This window comes from Necator americanus, chromosome IV (assembly GCF_031761385.1).
Source record: "Necator americanus strain Aroian chromosome IV, whole genome shotgun sequence".
Lineage (NCBI taxonomy): Eukaryota > Metazoa > Nematoda > Chromadorea > Rhabditida > Ancylostomatidae > Necator > Necator americanus.
This window is the reverse complement of record NC_087374.1, coordinates 1,221,790-1,236,408: the sequence shown is the minus strand read 5'-3', so window position 1 is coordinate 1,236,408 and position 14,619 is coordinate 1,221,790. Positions and strand designations below refer to the sequence as shown.

At 36.4% G+C, this 14,619-nt stretch overlaps 1 protein-coding gene across 1 annotated transcript; it reads left to right on the top strand.

The window, feature by feature from the left end:
- Positions 1–1,180: 1,180 nt before the first annotated feature.
- On the top strand, positions 1,181–14,168 carry RB195_000113 (uncharacterized protein; the record flags this gene model as incomplete). Its single annotated transcript, XM_064196270.1, has 12 exons — positions 1,181–1,252; positions 5,157–5,266; positions 5,474–5,593; positions 5,759–5,897; positions 6,239–6,318; positions 6,391–6,488; positions 6,582–6,739; positions 10,044–10,128; positions 10,216–10,438; positions 13,326–13,373; positions 13,435–13,528; positions 14,127–14,168. 12 exons carry the CDS (start codon positions 1,181–1,183, stop codon positions 14,166–14,168), a joined length of 1,269 nt encoding a protein of 422 aa, XP_064052151.1.
- Positions 14,169–14,619: the final 451 nt, after the last annotated feature.

Below are 14,619 nucleotides of genomic sequence, written 5' to 3'. Positions count from 1 at the left end.
AAGCACATATGACTGTTGTCTTCGATTGATTTTGATAACTCTACTAATGAAGCACCCTCTTTTTCGACATCGATGTTCTCGTATGAAAAATATTGATGGTCACCCGATCGGTCAGTGCTGTCGACATATCTTATTATGCGAGTTGAAACTTAGTATTAGTTATGATATTTTCAAGAAATTATAAGTAGTCTGATTTTTTGATGGGATCTGTTCTACCAGTGCAATGCTTTTTTTCTATACATCATAGAGATTTTCATTTTTTTATTTTTATTTCAGAGAACTTTTCTTATTTATTGTTTTCTCCTATGTCTTTCTTCTAATCATATGTCATTTCTCATTTAGAAATTCCGCTGTTTCCTCCTCCAATAAGACATTATAGTGTTTTCGTTTTGTGGATCAGATAAATTTGTGAATATTTTTTCATTGGGAACTTGATATGGAGCTGATACAAGTTGACCTTAGACCATTTGAAAGTCGGGTGCAGACGACGGTTTTTTATTAATTGTTTTTTTTTTCTCGGTTAATAGGTGAAAAGGTTTTCCTTGTGTGCTTCGTTATCATTGATCACAATATTTGTTCGTAGTACTTCCTTTTGAATGGATTTCATTCGGATGGTCTTTGCCGACGTGGAATGTGTGTATAGCTGTGTGACGGCGCCGGCCGTAGCTCAGTGTTTGGTATGTGTGCGTGTGAATGTTGTTGTTCTGACAAATTTGTTGCTTATTTTGTTCCGTTTGAACGTTGAACTTAACATGGGACATGATTCGTGCGTAAAAATGGCTTTACATCATTCTGTTTAGACAGCTGTTTTTTTTTTTCAGATTCCAGATTGTTTCATTTTGTTAAACATAGTTTCCTTCTTTGGTTCATTATGCGTATGAATAAAACTGGGACAAATTTAACGCCCTCGCAGTTTACAATCTTCGCTTTCGTACAGATTGTTATCGGCACGTCCGTGGTTAAATATTGAAGAATACTGGTCCTATACACATGTAGAGGTTCCTTTTTAAGTAGAATGGAACGTTGTTATTGTCGCTTTATCGAGCCAATCGTTTTATAATATCCATTTCTGTTCTTGAATCAGCCTAGTTGTTCATAAAACTAATGAATTTTTTTTCTGGAATACAGACTTGCTCAGCAAGGTCAACATTCCTTCGGTTGACATTTTATTTTCTTCTTCATGGCAAACAGAAGAGATGATCCTGACAATGTGCCGTTGCTCCATGCTCAAACGGGTCCGGCTAAAATACCAGTGAGTACTTTTAGTTATTTACGCGTCATTGTTTTTTTTTCGACGTATTTCTCGAATAATCTCACATTGTTTCGCACAAATCACCTCTTTAGTAGGTGTATGTGCTGAATTGATTGAGTTCTATGCGGTTTCCCAGACGTATCTGCCGTCTATGTCATTGTTTTTGAACACTGTTCAAATATTTATTGAAGTTTCTTTCAAATCTACAAAAGGCTGTAATTCTCTCACTTTTTCATATTTCCTTTAAGTGTTCCTTAGCCCATTGATTTAGCACTAATTTTCAGTTGTTCCTTCCTCGGATTTCACTTTTTTCCGTCCACTTCACTTTTTTTTTGCATATTTTGCATAATATAGTTCTTTGCACATCGGTGCATATGTTATATCACTTCATTCCTGTATTCATAGGCGTTCAGGTTCAAACTGAATTATCAGTTTTGAGAAATGAGTTCAAATTTTTCAAAATTGAATTTGAAATGCATTAGGTTCTGTACTACTCTTGAAACTCCCTCTATTGTCATTTTAGAGGGTGACTAGAACCATCGGGGAAATAGTCCGAGTCAAGCCGAATTCTTTCTTTCTTTCTTTCGTTCTTCGCTTTTGAAACTGTTAAGAACGTCAGCATTTGATGAAAAGAAGAACGGCTCTATCTAAATATTAACGAGGATGTTTAATTTTGTGTTCACCCCAAATGTGACATGAACATGCATCAAAAATTGTTTGAAAACTATAAAATTAATGAGTCGTTGAAATTTGCCTACCACCAATATTGAGATGTCTACTTTGATGCACTCTTTCCATGTTCTTCTCTCCGATACTACGCAACAAACCGGAATTGCTGAATTTTGAGACCGGTTTCTTGATGTTACATAGTTGTTTCTCAGTCAGATGCAATATAATCGTTGAAAGTGAATGAAAATCCAATTTTACTCCCGACATAGTAGTATGATTCTGAAATACTGTAACTATGAAGTAATAAATTTTCCCTCCTCATTACAGTGTCTTAATGTCTTCGTGTAACTATAGGATTTTTATGGCAAGTTGTACTGCTCTAGTGCTTCCTGAATACATATCGTAATTCTCTTGAATCTTTCCTTAATTCAACGTTTTTCCAGAAGAAATGCAAGTTGCTGTGAAAACGCATTTCGATGAAACAGAAAGTTTTCAAATTTATGATGTTGTAAGGTCACAGAAGTGTTTAAAACTGTTTGAAACATTGAGGTCATAAAATAGTGAATTAGGTCTACATACATATATCTACAGATATCTATATATCTACAGACACCTGGCCTCTCGTGCCTTTTATTTTGAATTCCAAATTTGAGCTTAATTTCCATGTTGAAAAAATACCTTGTTTTCTAAGTTGACGAGAATGAGAAACGTTGAAATTTCTTTCGGATTCTTTAGTATTCCAATGGTCATGGCGCAGAACAACTAACAACATTCTTTAACGACAAACCTTGAAATTTTCGCGGAAAATAAAAAGTTGTTTCGAATAGCCTCATTTTGGCTCGTTATGAGCCTGTACATGGTGTTTCCCCAGTTATGCCGTTTCAACGATGAAACCCGAGTGAAACCAGTTTCGTCAAAGGGTACATTTGTTGCGGTACTTTAAAACAATGTTTCACCCTTTTCACCGGCAACTGCACTTCCTCGTTTATTCTATTCAATATTCTTTTCGCAGTAATAATCATGTTTTATTAGAGTTAGAAATTATTCTTCTAGAATTATCGGACGTGTTGAGCAGATTTGCTAGGATTTAATGGTGGAATTTCGAATTTTGTGAGCTTCATCGAAATCACAATGACATTTAAAAGAGTGACAGAGGCGAGAATTCTTCTAACCTTTCTTTTATGTTCCTTGCCTATTTGGTATGTTTGATTATTACCGTGATTTGGGTTTTTGTGAGCTCTCTTGTGCAATTTGAAGTTTATACTTTGTTTCACTACGCACGGGGCGCTAGCATTCTGTAGACATTTCAAAAAACAAACAAAGCAAAAAGAAAAAGAAAAGAGTTAGTTCTCTCCTCGCAACTAACTCTTTTTGTCGGAAAACACTTTGAAAACATTTTTTTTCCATCAATTAGTAACCGTGATGTTTTATTAGATTCCTATTTACTGTCTTTATCTCTCAAATTTGTTGTTATTTCACGGATTACTTCCATTTGAGATAATGCTGGCCACTTCTCGATGCTAATAATGTACATGAACTGATAACTATGACAAGATTTTATGTAAATGAAAAGTTATTATTCTATCGTGCTATAAGATTTTAATCTATGAACAATACGATGACTTACAAGCTTCGTAGAACCAGTTCATAGCTGCTGCTTGTTTATCGTTTCCATTCATCGGAATACCCCTCACTTTTTAACATTCTCCCATTGTTTACTATTACCATCTGTTCGCGCAATCCGCGGCAATCTGTGGGGGAAAAGCTTTACTGAGCATCTGCTGCTTATGTTACTACACGTGACAATATTCCTATTCACCGTTATCTCCAGTAGAGCCATCCAAATCACTACTTTTATCAATTAATTGTTTGCTGCCACTTTTAAATGAAAATGCAAGTGTAACTAAACATCAGACAAAAATGAATGCAAAATATTTTTTTAACGATAAATTCGTTTCTTGGCCTTGTTTTTAACATCAATCTTTGTAAATTACGTTCGCTCTTGGTAGTAAAAATTTGATTGGGTTTGATCGTATCTACAAACATATTTATATTAATAATTGCTACAGTGAATACAATTTTCTTCTAGTTTCTATGACTTTCGTTTCCAAGAGCACCGGTTCTCTTTGGAATTATATTTATAAGAAGAACAAGTATTCCCATACATCATTTTATAAGTCTTCGCCGCCCTTCTTTGAAATCTACTTTTTACGTTGTACTGTGGATCCTAATTTATGCTAGGATTTCTGTTTTTTTGATTTGATTTCCATGTTTTTATGAAAATGATAACGTATTGCGTCAGAGCACTATTGACTAAATGTTTGCATCTGTTTCACTGTTTGATGAATTTCTTTATTTGATTTTTTAAAATTAAAAGGAGCAAGGGAATTTTTAATTGTAGTAGCTTTTGACGTAGGAACTCTGCTCTTTTTGCTACTTCTCGTTTCTTTGATTCTTTTTCGAATTTTTTTTGTTTGCTTGAGGATATCGTTCACTTTTTTGATACGATCTCCGCGTAGTTTATCTGAAAATTTTGAAAGGTCTAAGTTTTATGCGAACCTTTTCTGCCGCTTTAGCAACGCATCCGTATGTTCGGAAAAGATGCAGGGGTACGATAGCGCGAATTCAGGATGGAGCACCACTCCCGGTTCGTCCGCTCTTCTCCCAATCTGATCTTTCACATATGCGCGTATTTCAGTTCTGTCAGTTCTTGAAATAAATAAATTCCTATTATCCCATTCTACACTCATCAAATTCGTATATGATTAGGAATAACAATACTAACTTTTGTTCACAGACTAGCCTACGAGGCCACTTTGTCTAAACCCTCAGAAAAGTTAGGTTTTCTTTTGACGTAAAAAGAAAGAGAATTTCCGATATATAATGCCTTTTTTCATCCAGAAGCTGTACCAACGGTAACAGCGTTAACCAAATCGCTATAAACGCTCCAATCAGTTACAAATTTTGTTCTTTCTGTTTTCTGTCCTTTCTATTCTGCTGTACTACTCTTTATGTGCGCCATTAATACTACCCTTTTGTCGATTTCCATTTCGACTCTAGGATTGAAGACTTAAGATCTTTTCAGCTTTCGTTCTTACCAAAGAAAAATTTTAAAAAATAAAAACGAAATTTATAACTATCACGTTTTAAATGTTTGTAGATGTACCAATAAAAAAGGTTTTTTAAATCTCCGTAATTATTTGCGATGGCTACTTCTAGAATATTACACTTTTAGGCATCCCGTATTACGATTTCCCACGAGAGACCTCAATCAACTAGCGGAATGCGAACGGCAATACTTGTGTGGCTAACATTACAAAATAGTATCCACACTCTGTTAATTCGGTGAGATTATTGCTTTTTTTCTGTTTCGAAATTCACAAATTTGTGGTTTGCCTTAAAAATCAACTTTTTATCACCTTAGCCAGCCATCATTCTAATTTTGATTGAATTTGCTCCACCTCCTCCCGGAATATTATAGGTTTAAAGTCGTTTTTTATCATATTCGTGGTTACTGCTTGTTAGAATGTCTGCTAGCGAAATTGTATTCAGGTACTCTCGAGCTAGAGAGGTTGAACACATGTTCTTATCGACGGTAGCCGTGTTTTTTACCGAGGTTATGAAGTGCGTGGTGTGCCTAGGAGTGGTTCTACACGACGAGTCTATGAAAGGGTTAGCGTTTGCAGCATTTCATGCTTTACTTCCTACGATTATTTTTTATTATTCATTATCCCAAATGGTACAAATAGGAGTACATCTCCGAATAAAAGTAAGGAAGGCGTTGAAAATCAACGTTAGAGTTCGGTTTATCGAGTACCCTGGACAACTTCTTTTTAGATTCTTTCCGGCGTTAATGAATCAAGTGGTTCGACAACCTTATGATACGTTAAAGGTCTGTATTCCGGCAATGGTGTACATAGTTCAAAACAACTTGTTCTATGTTGCTGCCTCGCATTTGGATGCTGCCACTTTTATGGTAACTTTTCTTTGCCACATTATTTGAGTCAAGAATAAAAATTCTGGATGTTGAGCTCGAGAAAACAATAACCCTCTTGAAATTTTCCATCTTCGTTTTCTTTATCTTTTTGTTTTGCCAGTACACTTGATATTGTTCCATATTAAACTAATGGAGACTGTAATCGAGCGTCTGATACATAAATATTCTAATCGTTTCTGCTCGTCTCGTAGCGAAATCCTCTTCACTTACTAAAGACAGTTTTTTTTTTTTGGTGACACAGTCTTCTTGCTGCGGTAGCTTTTCTTTTAAATGTTGCTTATCGTTTACTACTCCTTGAAATTTGATTTCTTCCCTTTTAGATTACATCTCAACTCAAAATATTCACGGCAGCTATTTTCACAGTCATCATATTAAAGCGGTCTTTGACACGGACTCAATGGTGTGTCTGTTACGTCCATAGCATTTTTTTTTTCTATCGCAGCTGTTATCAATAGTATTTGTTTATTTTGAGGATTGCATTGACCGTACTCTTCGTTGGTGTTTCCCTAGTTCAACTGCAAAGTTCGAAAGCAGATTCAGATGGGATCGATGGTCAACAACCATTTATAGGTGTGATATTTGATATTTGTTCTTATCTTTAACATTTTTAATCTTCCTTCTTACTATTCTTCCTCCTTAAATTACCTTTTTATGTTTTTTTAGGGTTTATCGCCGTAGTAATTGCATGTTGTCTGTCTGGTTTTGCTGGAATCTACTTTGAAAAAATTCTCAAAGGTTCTGCTCCCGTTTCATTGTGGATGCGAAATGTACAAATGTGTGTTTTTGCTATTCCCGCATCGTTCGGTGGTGTCATGTGGCAGGTGAGTTCAGTGGATTTCGTATTATGGTAAATAATATGAAGGCTAACTGGTAGTAATGGCTGATGAAGTAATAATAATGACAGGTTACATGAAGACTTCAAAGTCTCTTGCTCCTTAGAAGCAAAAAAAGACCGCTACTTCGGTTTATTTGATTCTTTTTCCTACTAATTTTTGTCAATTCGTATCGGCTTCATTAGGAAACGCTTACATGGAGATGTCATTTTTTTGTTGAGCAGTTCATCATCAGCTAATGTTTTTCATGATGGAACCGTGTGAACAGGATTGCTCTCTTGATTTATTTGGAGAATGTCGCCTGTCGATTATAATCGCATCGCTGGATTTTTCCAGCTCCGTATAGTCTATTTTTAATCCGATTCCCCTAATTAATCATCAAGGGATTGGGGAAGCTGGAAGATGTTCTGTTTTTTTTTTCAAAATGTTTGGTGTGTCCAAAAAAATTTTAAAGTGATAAATAGAAAGTTCCGAAACAGTTTGAAATGGTGGTTGAAAAATATGCATAGTCTTTCATGCCAAACAAGAACTGATTACAGAATTTGGGACTTTTTAAATTATTTATCTACTTTTTTCGTTGTTATCTAAAGTGTTTGGAATCAATATGTATTTGTGCCTTGAAAGGATCAGTTTGACGTGCAAAAAAAACTTTCTTCAAAGATGTGTTTTCCATTTCGGGTCACGTAGTGCGAACGGAATCCAGTTATCGTACCAAGATTTCACTCATGTGGAAAATTATTTGAAAGACTGTACTCAATTCTTTTTCGGTAGTTCTCGTTTTCATTTGGACTGTTATTAATAGGGCGTCATTTTACGGCAACTCAGTGCTGCAATCTTTCTGGCATATTCGTGGATTATGATAAACGTCATTTATGTGGTTTATTTCCATTATTTATGAGCCCCGTCTCAAGAGTGTCTGGAAAAGAAAAGATTTATTGAAAAGAAAGAAAAAAGGGATAAAGTGTCTCCCGTTGATCAATCCGCTTGCTCAATCAATCAAAAAATAACATTAATTTTAACATTTAGTAACATTAAATTAATCAAAATATAAGGATAAAGGATAAAGTTCTGACGATAATCAATCCGCTTGGGATGCGCCACCACGTTCACTTCAATTCAGAATCGTTTAAGGTTTACAAACGAGTAACTGGCGTAAACAATGACTTGCAGGGGCTAGCCGATGTGTTCAAGTCAGTGTTTTTATCCTCCCAGACAACTCTGGTACCAATTTATCAACCCCGAAGAGAAGAAAGACTTGGTTGGCAGCTGGGCTGTTTTGAACTATGGAACGAGCTGGTAGTCACAGCATAACCTCTCACCGACTGCGCTACACCCGCCCTATTGGAAAAGGCAAATATCAATTTGTGGACAATGTTCTGTGTTTGAAAAAAGGCGTTCTCATTTCATTCAATACCAGTAAAACTACCCGCATATCTACGGTTTTATCAGCGCATCGCAAGAATAGCACGTGCTGGTATTTTAGGAGCTTAGTAAATTAAGGAAAGGCCAGATTCCATTTCGCTTCGTTCGTTATAAACCACCTCAATTCTTTCCTAGATCTGGATCTTGAGCTTATTGAATAAGTCATGTGTTCATACGAAAAAAATTAAGCAATATGCTAAATGCTGCCTCAAAATTCGGATGCGTTATCGACTAGGAGTTTTTCTAATAATAGTCTTAAAAATAACTTAATTATATGTAGCAATTAAATAACTCCTCAAATCGAAATACTCTTCTAGAGGTTTACTATCGGCTACCCTATATCTTCCCTGATTTCATAAGCGCATCTCTTCTTTGCATCTATCCGTGAATGTTGACATTGGAACACAATCTCTCAAGAATTAGCCGCCTACGAATTAATAACTGTTGCCTACGCTCAACCGTACTACCAAGAATAAAACTGAGCATTTAGGATAAACGCGCCTTGTTTGGAGTTTACTTATCCATTTTTTCCAGTTCAGCTTAGGAAAATGGAACCCACAAGAAAAACGAAACCCTTCCAAAATTTCGATTTAATAGTTGTTTATCTACGAGAGACTCTCCAGTGCAGTAGAACTTCTTAGTCATCCGTGGATCACATCGCTTAGGTCATTGTAAATTCACGTGCGCTAACTAGAATCACTCGCTCTTCGATTGCTATGCTGTAATTGGGTTTTTTTTTTAAATTTCTGGAAAAATCGCGGATCTACCAGATTGAAATGTTGGTTGAATAGATGAAAACAGTCTGAAAAATTCTGAGGAACTTGTGTTCTAAATCTTAGTGATGAATTTACAAAGATCTGTTACAAATGTTCTCCTTTTTCCAGCAAAGAAAGAAAAAACATTCTCGATCTCTTGCCTTTTTTCATATCCCCCTCATTTTTATCATTTTCGGCTTGAAGCGTCATTATTTTTTGAGGAAACTAAATACAAAAATATAAAATATGGAAGTAAGTCGATTATAGGAATTATTAGAAATTCATGATGATTATAACCATTGCTCTCGCTCTTTTCGTCGTTCTTTGGAGATTTTGGTGATCAAAACAAGTCCTTTAACCAAAATCTGAGCAAACTGTGTATACGTGCTTTCAACTACAGTGATTACTGTTGCTAGTGAAGACGATGAGTATATGTAAATAGCGGAGGGAGGGGAGAAGCAGTAAATAGAGACCTACGAGACCTGTTTTTCTATTGGAGCCTCAGTAGTTTAATACTGTTCATCCTCTGGAGATAAAATCGGTTTCTCTCTCTCACGTGATGGTGGAAACTTCAGAATTGAATTGTGGAACAGTTTGAGAAAAAAAATCACATGAGACAAAATTCTACGTGGTGCGCATTCCAACGGGTTCATGCTGGCGCTCCGAAGAAAAGGGTGGATAATTCAAGGAAAAGAAATGGCTAGGCTGCTGGAGAGTGGACGATTATACAAAGATGTTATATGGTGCCTAAATCGCACAGAAAGACCGTTTCTCCCGTAGTCTTTTAGGAAGATTAAGGGGAGCTGAGTGTTAACACACTCAAAATCGTAATCTACACCCCTAACCTTCTTTTCCTGCAGAGATTTCAACATCTGTGAAACATCTTCGTGGTTGTGCGTGTATCTTTAATTTGAAATTGCTCCAAAAGTCATGTAGATCTAATTTTTTCGTGTTCTAGTCTCATTTAAGTAAACCTTACCAGTCTCCTGCGCTTAATTTTTAATCAGCACCGCTTTGATCCAATTATTTTTTCGTGTTTATTTTTGAATTTTTAAGCATGAAAGGCCATAATGTTTTCTTGATTTCGGTATTTGATTAGAAACATTTCTTTCCAGGATGGAAAAGTTGTAATGGAACATGGGCTGCTTTACGGATTCGACTGGGTTGTATGGCTGACGGTTCTCTGGTATTGTATTGGAGGTAGGTGTTAGACGTAATATTTTTGCTATGTATTGTGTTTTAGTAAGAACATTCTTTCGTCATGTGAATTCTTTTCCCTTTTCTCAGGATTATCCGTAGCTGTGTGCATTAAATATGCAGATAATATAGCGAAGAACTTCGCAACTTCTGTAGCAATTATCCTCGCCACCGTCGGTTCCATGGTTATCTTCAACTTCCAACCATCACCTTTATTCACATTAGGAGCCGCTCTAGTGATCTTTAGTATCTTTATGTATTCATCATCGCAGTCAATGATATCAGCTTTCCGGCGGATCGTAAAGACTGAAATGTTCGTCTAAGCCTCCTCATCCATCTCTTAGAACCATATAGCAGACTTTCCTAGCTTCTTTCTCTTTTTTTTAATTTTTTGTTTTAAAGAAACTTAGACTGCAAGATTGGCGACCAGCCAGGGACTTCTCCTCTGCACAACACAGACTTCAGTGCTCTGGGGTCTTTGATCTCTTATGTTATGCCATGCGGCGCGGCTGTTTACTTTGCTCCAGTCGATCAGTTGTTCCGCCTTTGCCTAGAGGTTTTTCGCTTAGAATAACATACGCGTGGTCACAAATGTGGACCTCCTATCTTATATTTTCGGGAAAAGAAATTACAGAAATTTCACCTGCAATGACTTTGCTCACAACATTATTACATCCATCATTGGTAGCAAATCTGTTCTCTACCTTTACTGAATGGCTTTAGTTTCGCTCACAACAGGGATTTGCGCTAAAACCTGATGATAGACAGTAAATAAATGTCTTCGGTTAATCTATCACACCTTTTTTTTTCAAAATTTCCCTTTCCAGCCTGTATTTCTGAAGGTGCTCTCCAGCACACGAAGTTTAAGCTATCACTGATTAATATCTAGCTTATTTTTCAAATTTGTACATTTTTCTAGGACTAAGAATTTTTATCGCAACATCGTAAGCAAATTGGAGGAAGTTTTTTTTTTTAATTTCCTGTGCTATGAAGTGGGAAACATTTCGTCGGTGAAGATTTAGTGCATAGCGTTTACGAACTTTATAACAAAAATTTATTTATCTACGAAATTTATTCTCTCTATCACTAAATGGTTCTGCTTTTTCATCTTTTTTAAACTTAATTAGCTGTAAAATCAGAAATATGTTAAGTTTACATTGTGAATGATTCGCCCGCCAACTATGCGAAAAATTCAATAGCTTTGTTGCATGCAGGCGTGTTTGTTCAGCTTTGTGGTTCCGAGAAGCCGGAGCTTGAATTGTTCAGCTTTCAAGTCTCCAACTGCTCGATATGTGCACGTTTTGCTCATTTCATCTGCTTACAATGGCTAATTAAACTCTTGAAATTGTTCCCAACAACCCTTGACTTCAATTTGTTCGCGTTATATGGGTGTGGGTGTGATCAGCAGCGACATTTCATATCCTATATGAAATGACGATGTTGTTTTACAGCTCAGGTCGCACGCCGGCAAGAGCTACGCATCATTACAACAAGGGGGGGGGGGTGGGGTGTTCTCTACGGCTGGTCGCCAAAATGTCTCAAATTTTTTACATGTACGTATCAGCTACTCTTTCGGGTATCAACAATCATCAACTGTGAACCACCTACTGGTTCCTTTCCGTTTCCTACCTAATCTGGTGTTGTTTTGTTTATGTAAGTGTCATTGGGTTTATTTCGATTTTTTTTACGCGCAACAATTTCTGTTTTTTTTTCCCTGCAATCTCTGCGCAGAAACGCATATCTGTTTGTATTGAAACGACACGTGAAATCTCGTGATAATTTTTTCCCCTTATGGATATATCCGAATTTATCAAACATATGAACCCATTTATCTCGTTATAAGGATGTCCTTCCTTGAAAGGTCATCTACGCCTTCTTCTTCGCTCCAATGTGTTAAGTTCGCTGTGATATTGTAGTTGAATCAGTTGAGAATCTTCGTTTCATAGATTTTATTGTTGTGTTGTATAACGATTGGGATAGTTTTTCAATGATTTCGTTATGTGGGTGTTTATTTATTGCGGATGCTTTATGATTTCTATAGAGATTAAATAATTTCAAAGAGATTTTGTAGTGACGTCAAGTGCTCCCTGTTACTAACTGTCCGATATGGCTAACACAGTTTTGTAATGTTCATGTTTTTTTTTTCTATTTCAAGCTTCGATTATTGTTTCCGAATAGATCAACAGCATTTTCAAGCCGGAGTTTTTACGTAAAAATTCTCTCGTAGCTGTTTCCGGTGTACTTCCAATGGATTTTCTGTAGAAGGTTGTGGTGTTTCCACTTAAAAACGAATTTGATGCGGAAGTCATATAATGGCTGCGCAGTGCAAGAATATGGTTGCAATCACTTCCGACCTGTTACCCTGATCGCTTATGCGACGTTGCTACGTAATTTAGAACGCGACCGACCGAAGCGCCCTTACGTTGGGATGCGCCAACGCATTAGCCGCTGAGTACTTTTATTATTTATTTCCTTTCGCACTCACCAATCCGAAGTTTTGGTTTTGCGGCACGATTGGCGGCCACAACTCGATCCAATCAGTCACATTCAGGTCAACACAGGTGTCAGCGGCTGCATAAATATGACAACAATATAAAAAACGCGAGATCTATGTAGTTTCGCTTCACGCCCCTGCAGAAATTTCTTTTCAATTGCAACCTTAGCACTTTGGCTTAGGTTTAGGCTTAGCTTTCCCTCCGAACCTTAGCGATCGTCCTTATTGATGTGACTTTAAGCTGCTGCGTGAGTTTTTCCATTTAATAAAGATGTAGCCAACCATCCATATCTTTAGAAGTAATGTAGGCGGTCAAAGAAAATCCTCACCCAACCAAGATAAAGCCGCCCGCGCCCTGTGTTCCAAACGAAGTTTTCAGACAGTTGAGGATAGAGGAGGTCATTCCACCGGGATTATGCTGTTGTGTGTAGTTGATGTGACCGACAAATACATCAAATCATGGAAACTTCCAAAATTTTCCCTTAGCTTAGTTTGTTCCTCGGTATTATTAAGGTTTTGTACGCCTGCTAGTGTTGTAGAGCGTAAGTGGGAAAAAGTTAATGGTTATTTACCTAGATAAGAAACGACTCATCTCTATTTCCAGGCTTTGAAGTTAGTGGTACTAGATAGGGCGTACGCTCTTCACATACCAACTAATCCTGAAGATTTCTCTGTTCCCGTCTTCTTCCTAATGCATTAACCATAGCTCTTCAATCGATAAGCTGACTCTAACATCTGCTGTAAGCACATCCGGGTCAGCCGCATCTGCCACCAGTATAAACTCCTCCACCAACCATTAATTTGTCATTTTCCAGCAATGTTTACTTCATTCACGGGATTTTCTTTTTTCGTTCTGGATTTTTAGGTGATTGGAATAATTCACCGCAGAGGATGTATTTTATATGGACGGTAAGCAGATTTGTACCGTAGAGTGTTGATCTGATCGCTTATTCAGGAATTTTCATTTGAAAACAACCTTTTGCTTCTGTCTTGTTTGTTCAGCATTATTTGCTTTTTTAAAGATAAATCGCATAAACTATTTTTTTTAATTAGATTGAGCTAAACTTATAAATTAGATTAATAATTATAAATTAAGTATTTTAGACTTGCTTTGATGTCATCTTTCAGTTTCTCTGTGATATTACACATTTCATGACTTGTGTCCAGAAATCTAACATGAGATTTTTTCTGGACATCAGTACTTGTTCATCATCACGCGAGTTACATACATCTGCAGATCGTTCTCGCCGCAAAAAGAAATTTTTAATATATTAGGTAAAAGTGTTTTTTGGTATAGAGGGTCTTCAGATGTTTCTGATTTAAATGAAATTTTAAAAATTTCCCTCAAACCTTTGTTTTAATCAAAATTTGCTCAGTTCTCTCCGTTCCACTTATACTCAATTTCTGTGAGTCTTTTAGCTATTTTAGCTGAGATATTTTTGAAATAATCATTTGCTTGGATCAATTTTCAAAAAAGTTTTCAATGTACTAGATTTTTCGATTGTAGCTCACGTTATCTTCTGATCATGTCATGTTTCCGGTCAAGTGACTGTTGAGAAATGTTTGTACTCGAGAACGCTCGCTAAAACATCTCCAGGAAATGAACTTGCTACTTTTCTCATTTGTAAAATTAATGAGCAGAGATTTCTGCGTCAGATCAGCAATTTTGTGATTTATTATCCAGTTGTCCGAACCATCCAGAGGAAACTGGTTGTACAGTTTCTTCGTAAAGTTTCTCCGCACAGCCTCTTCCTGTCCTCGTTATCACAAATCGTTTGCTTTTCATGTGATAGTGGACCTCTAAGACATCGATTATGATTAGGGTAATTGTTTTTCCTTCAAATCTTTCCGCTTTCATTGCGATTGTTTTATGTTGTTTGTTTGTTTGTGTTTGTTTTGTTGTTTGTTTGACATTTGTTTTAAGTGAAGTACTTTCTGTGTTGATAATTACATACTATTATTAATAATTAATTATATAGTTAAACTTCTTTATTTTCTTC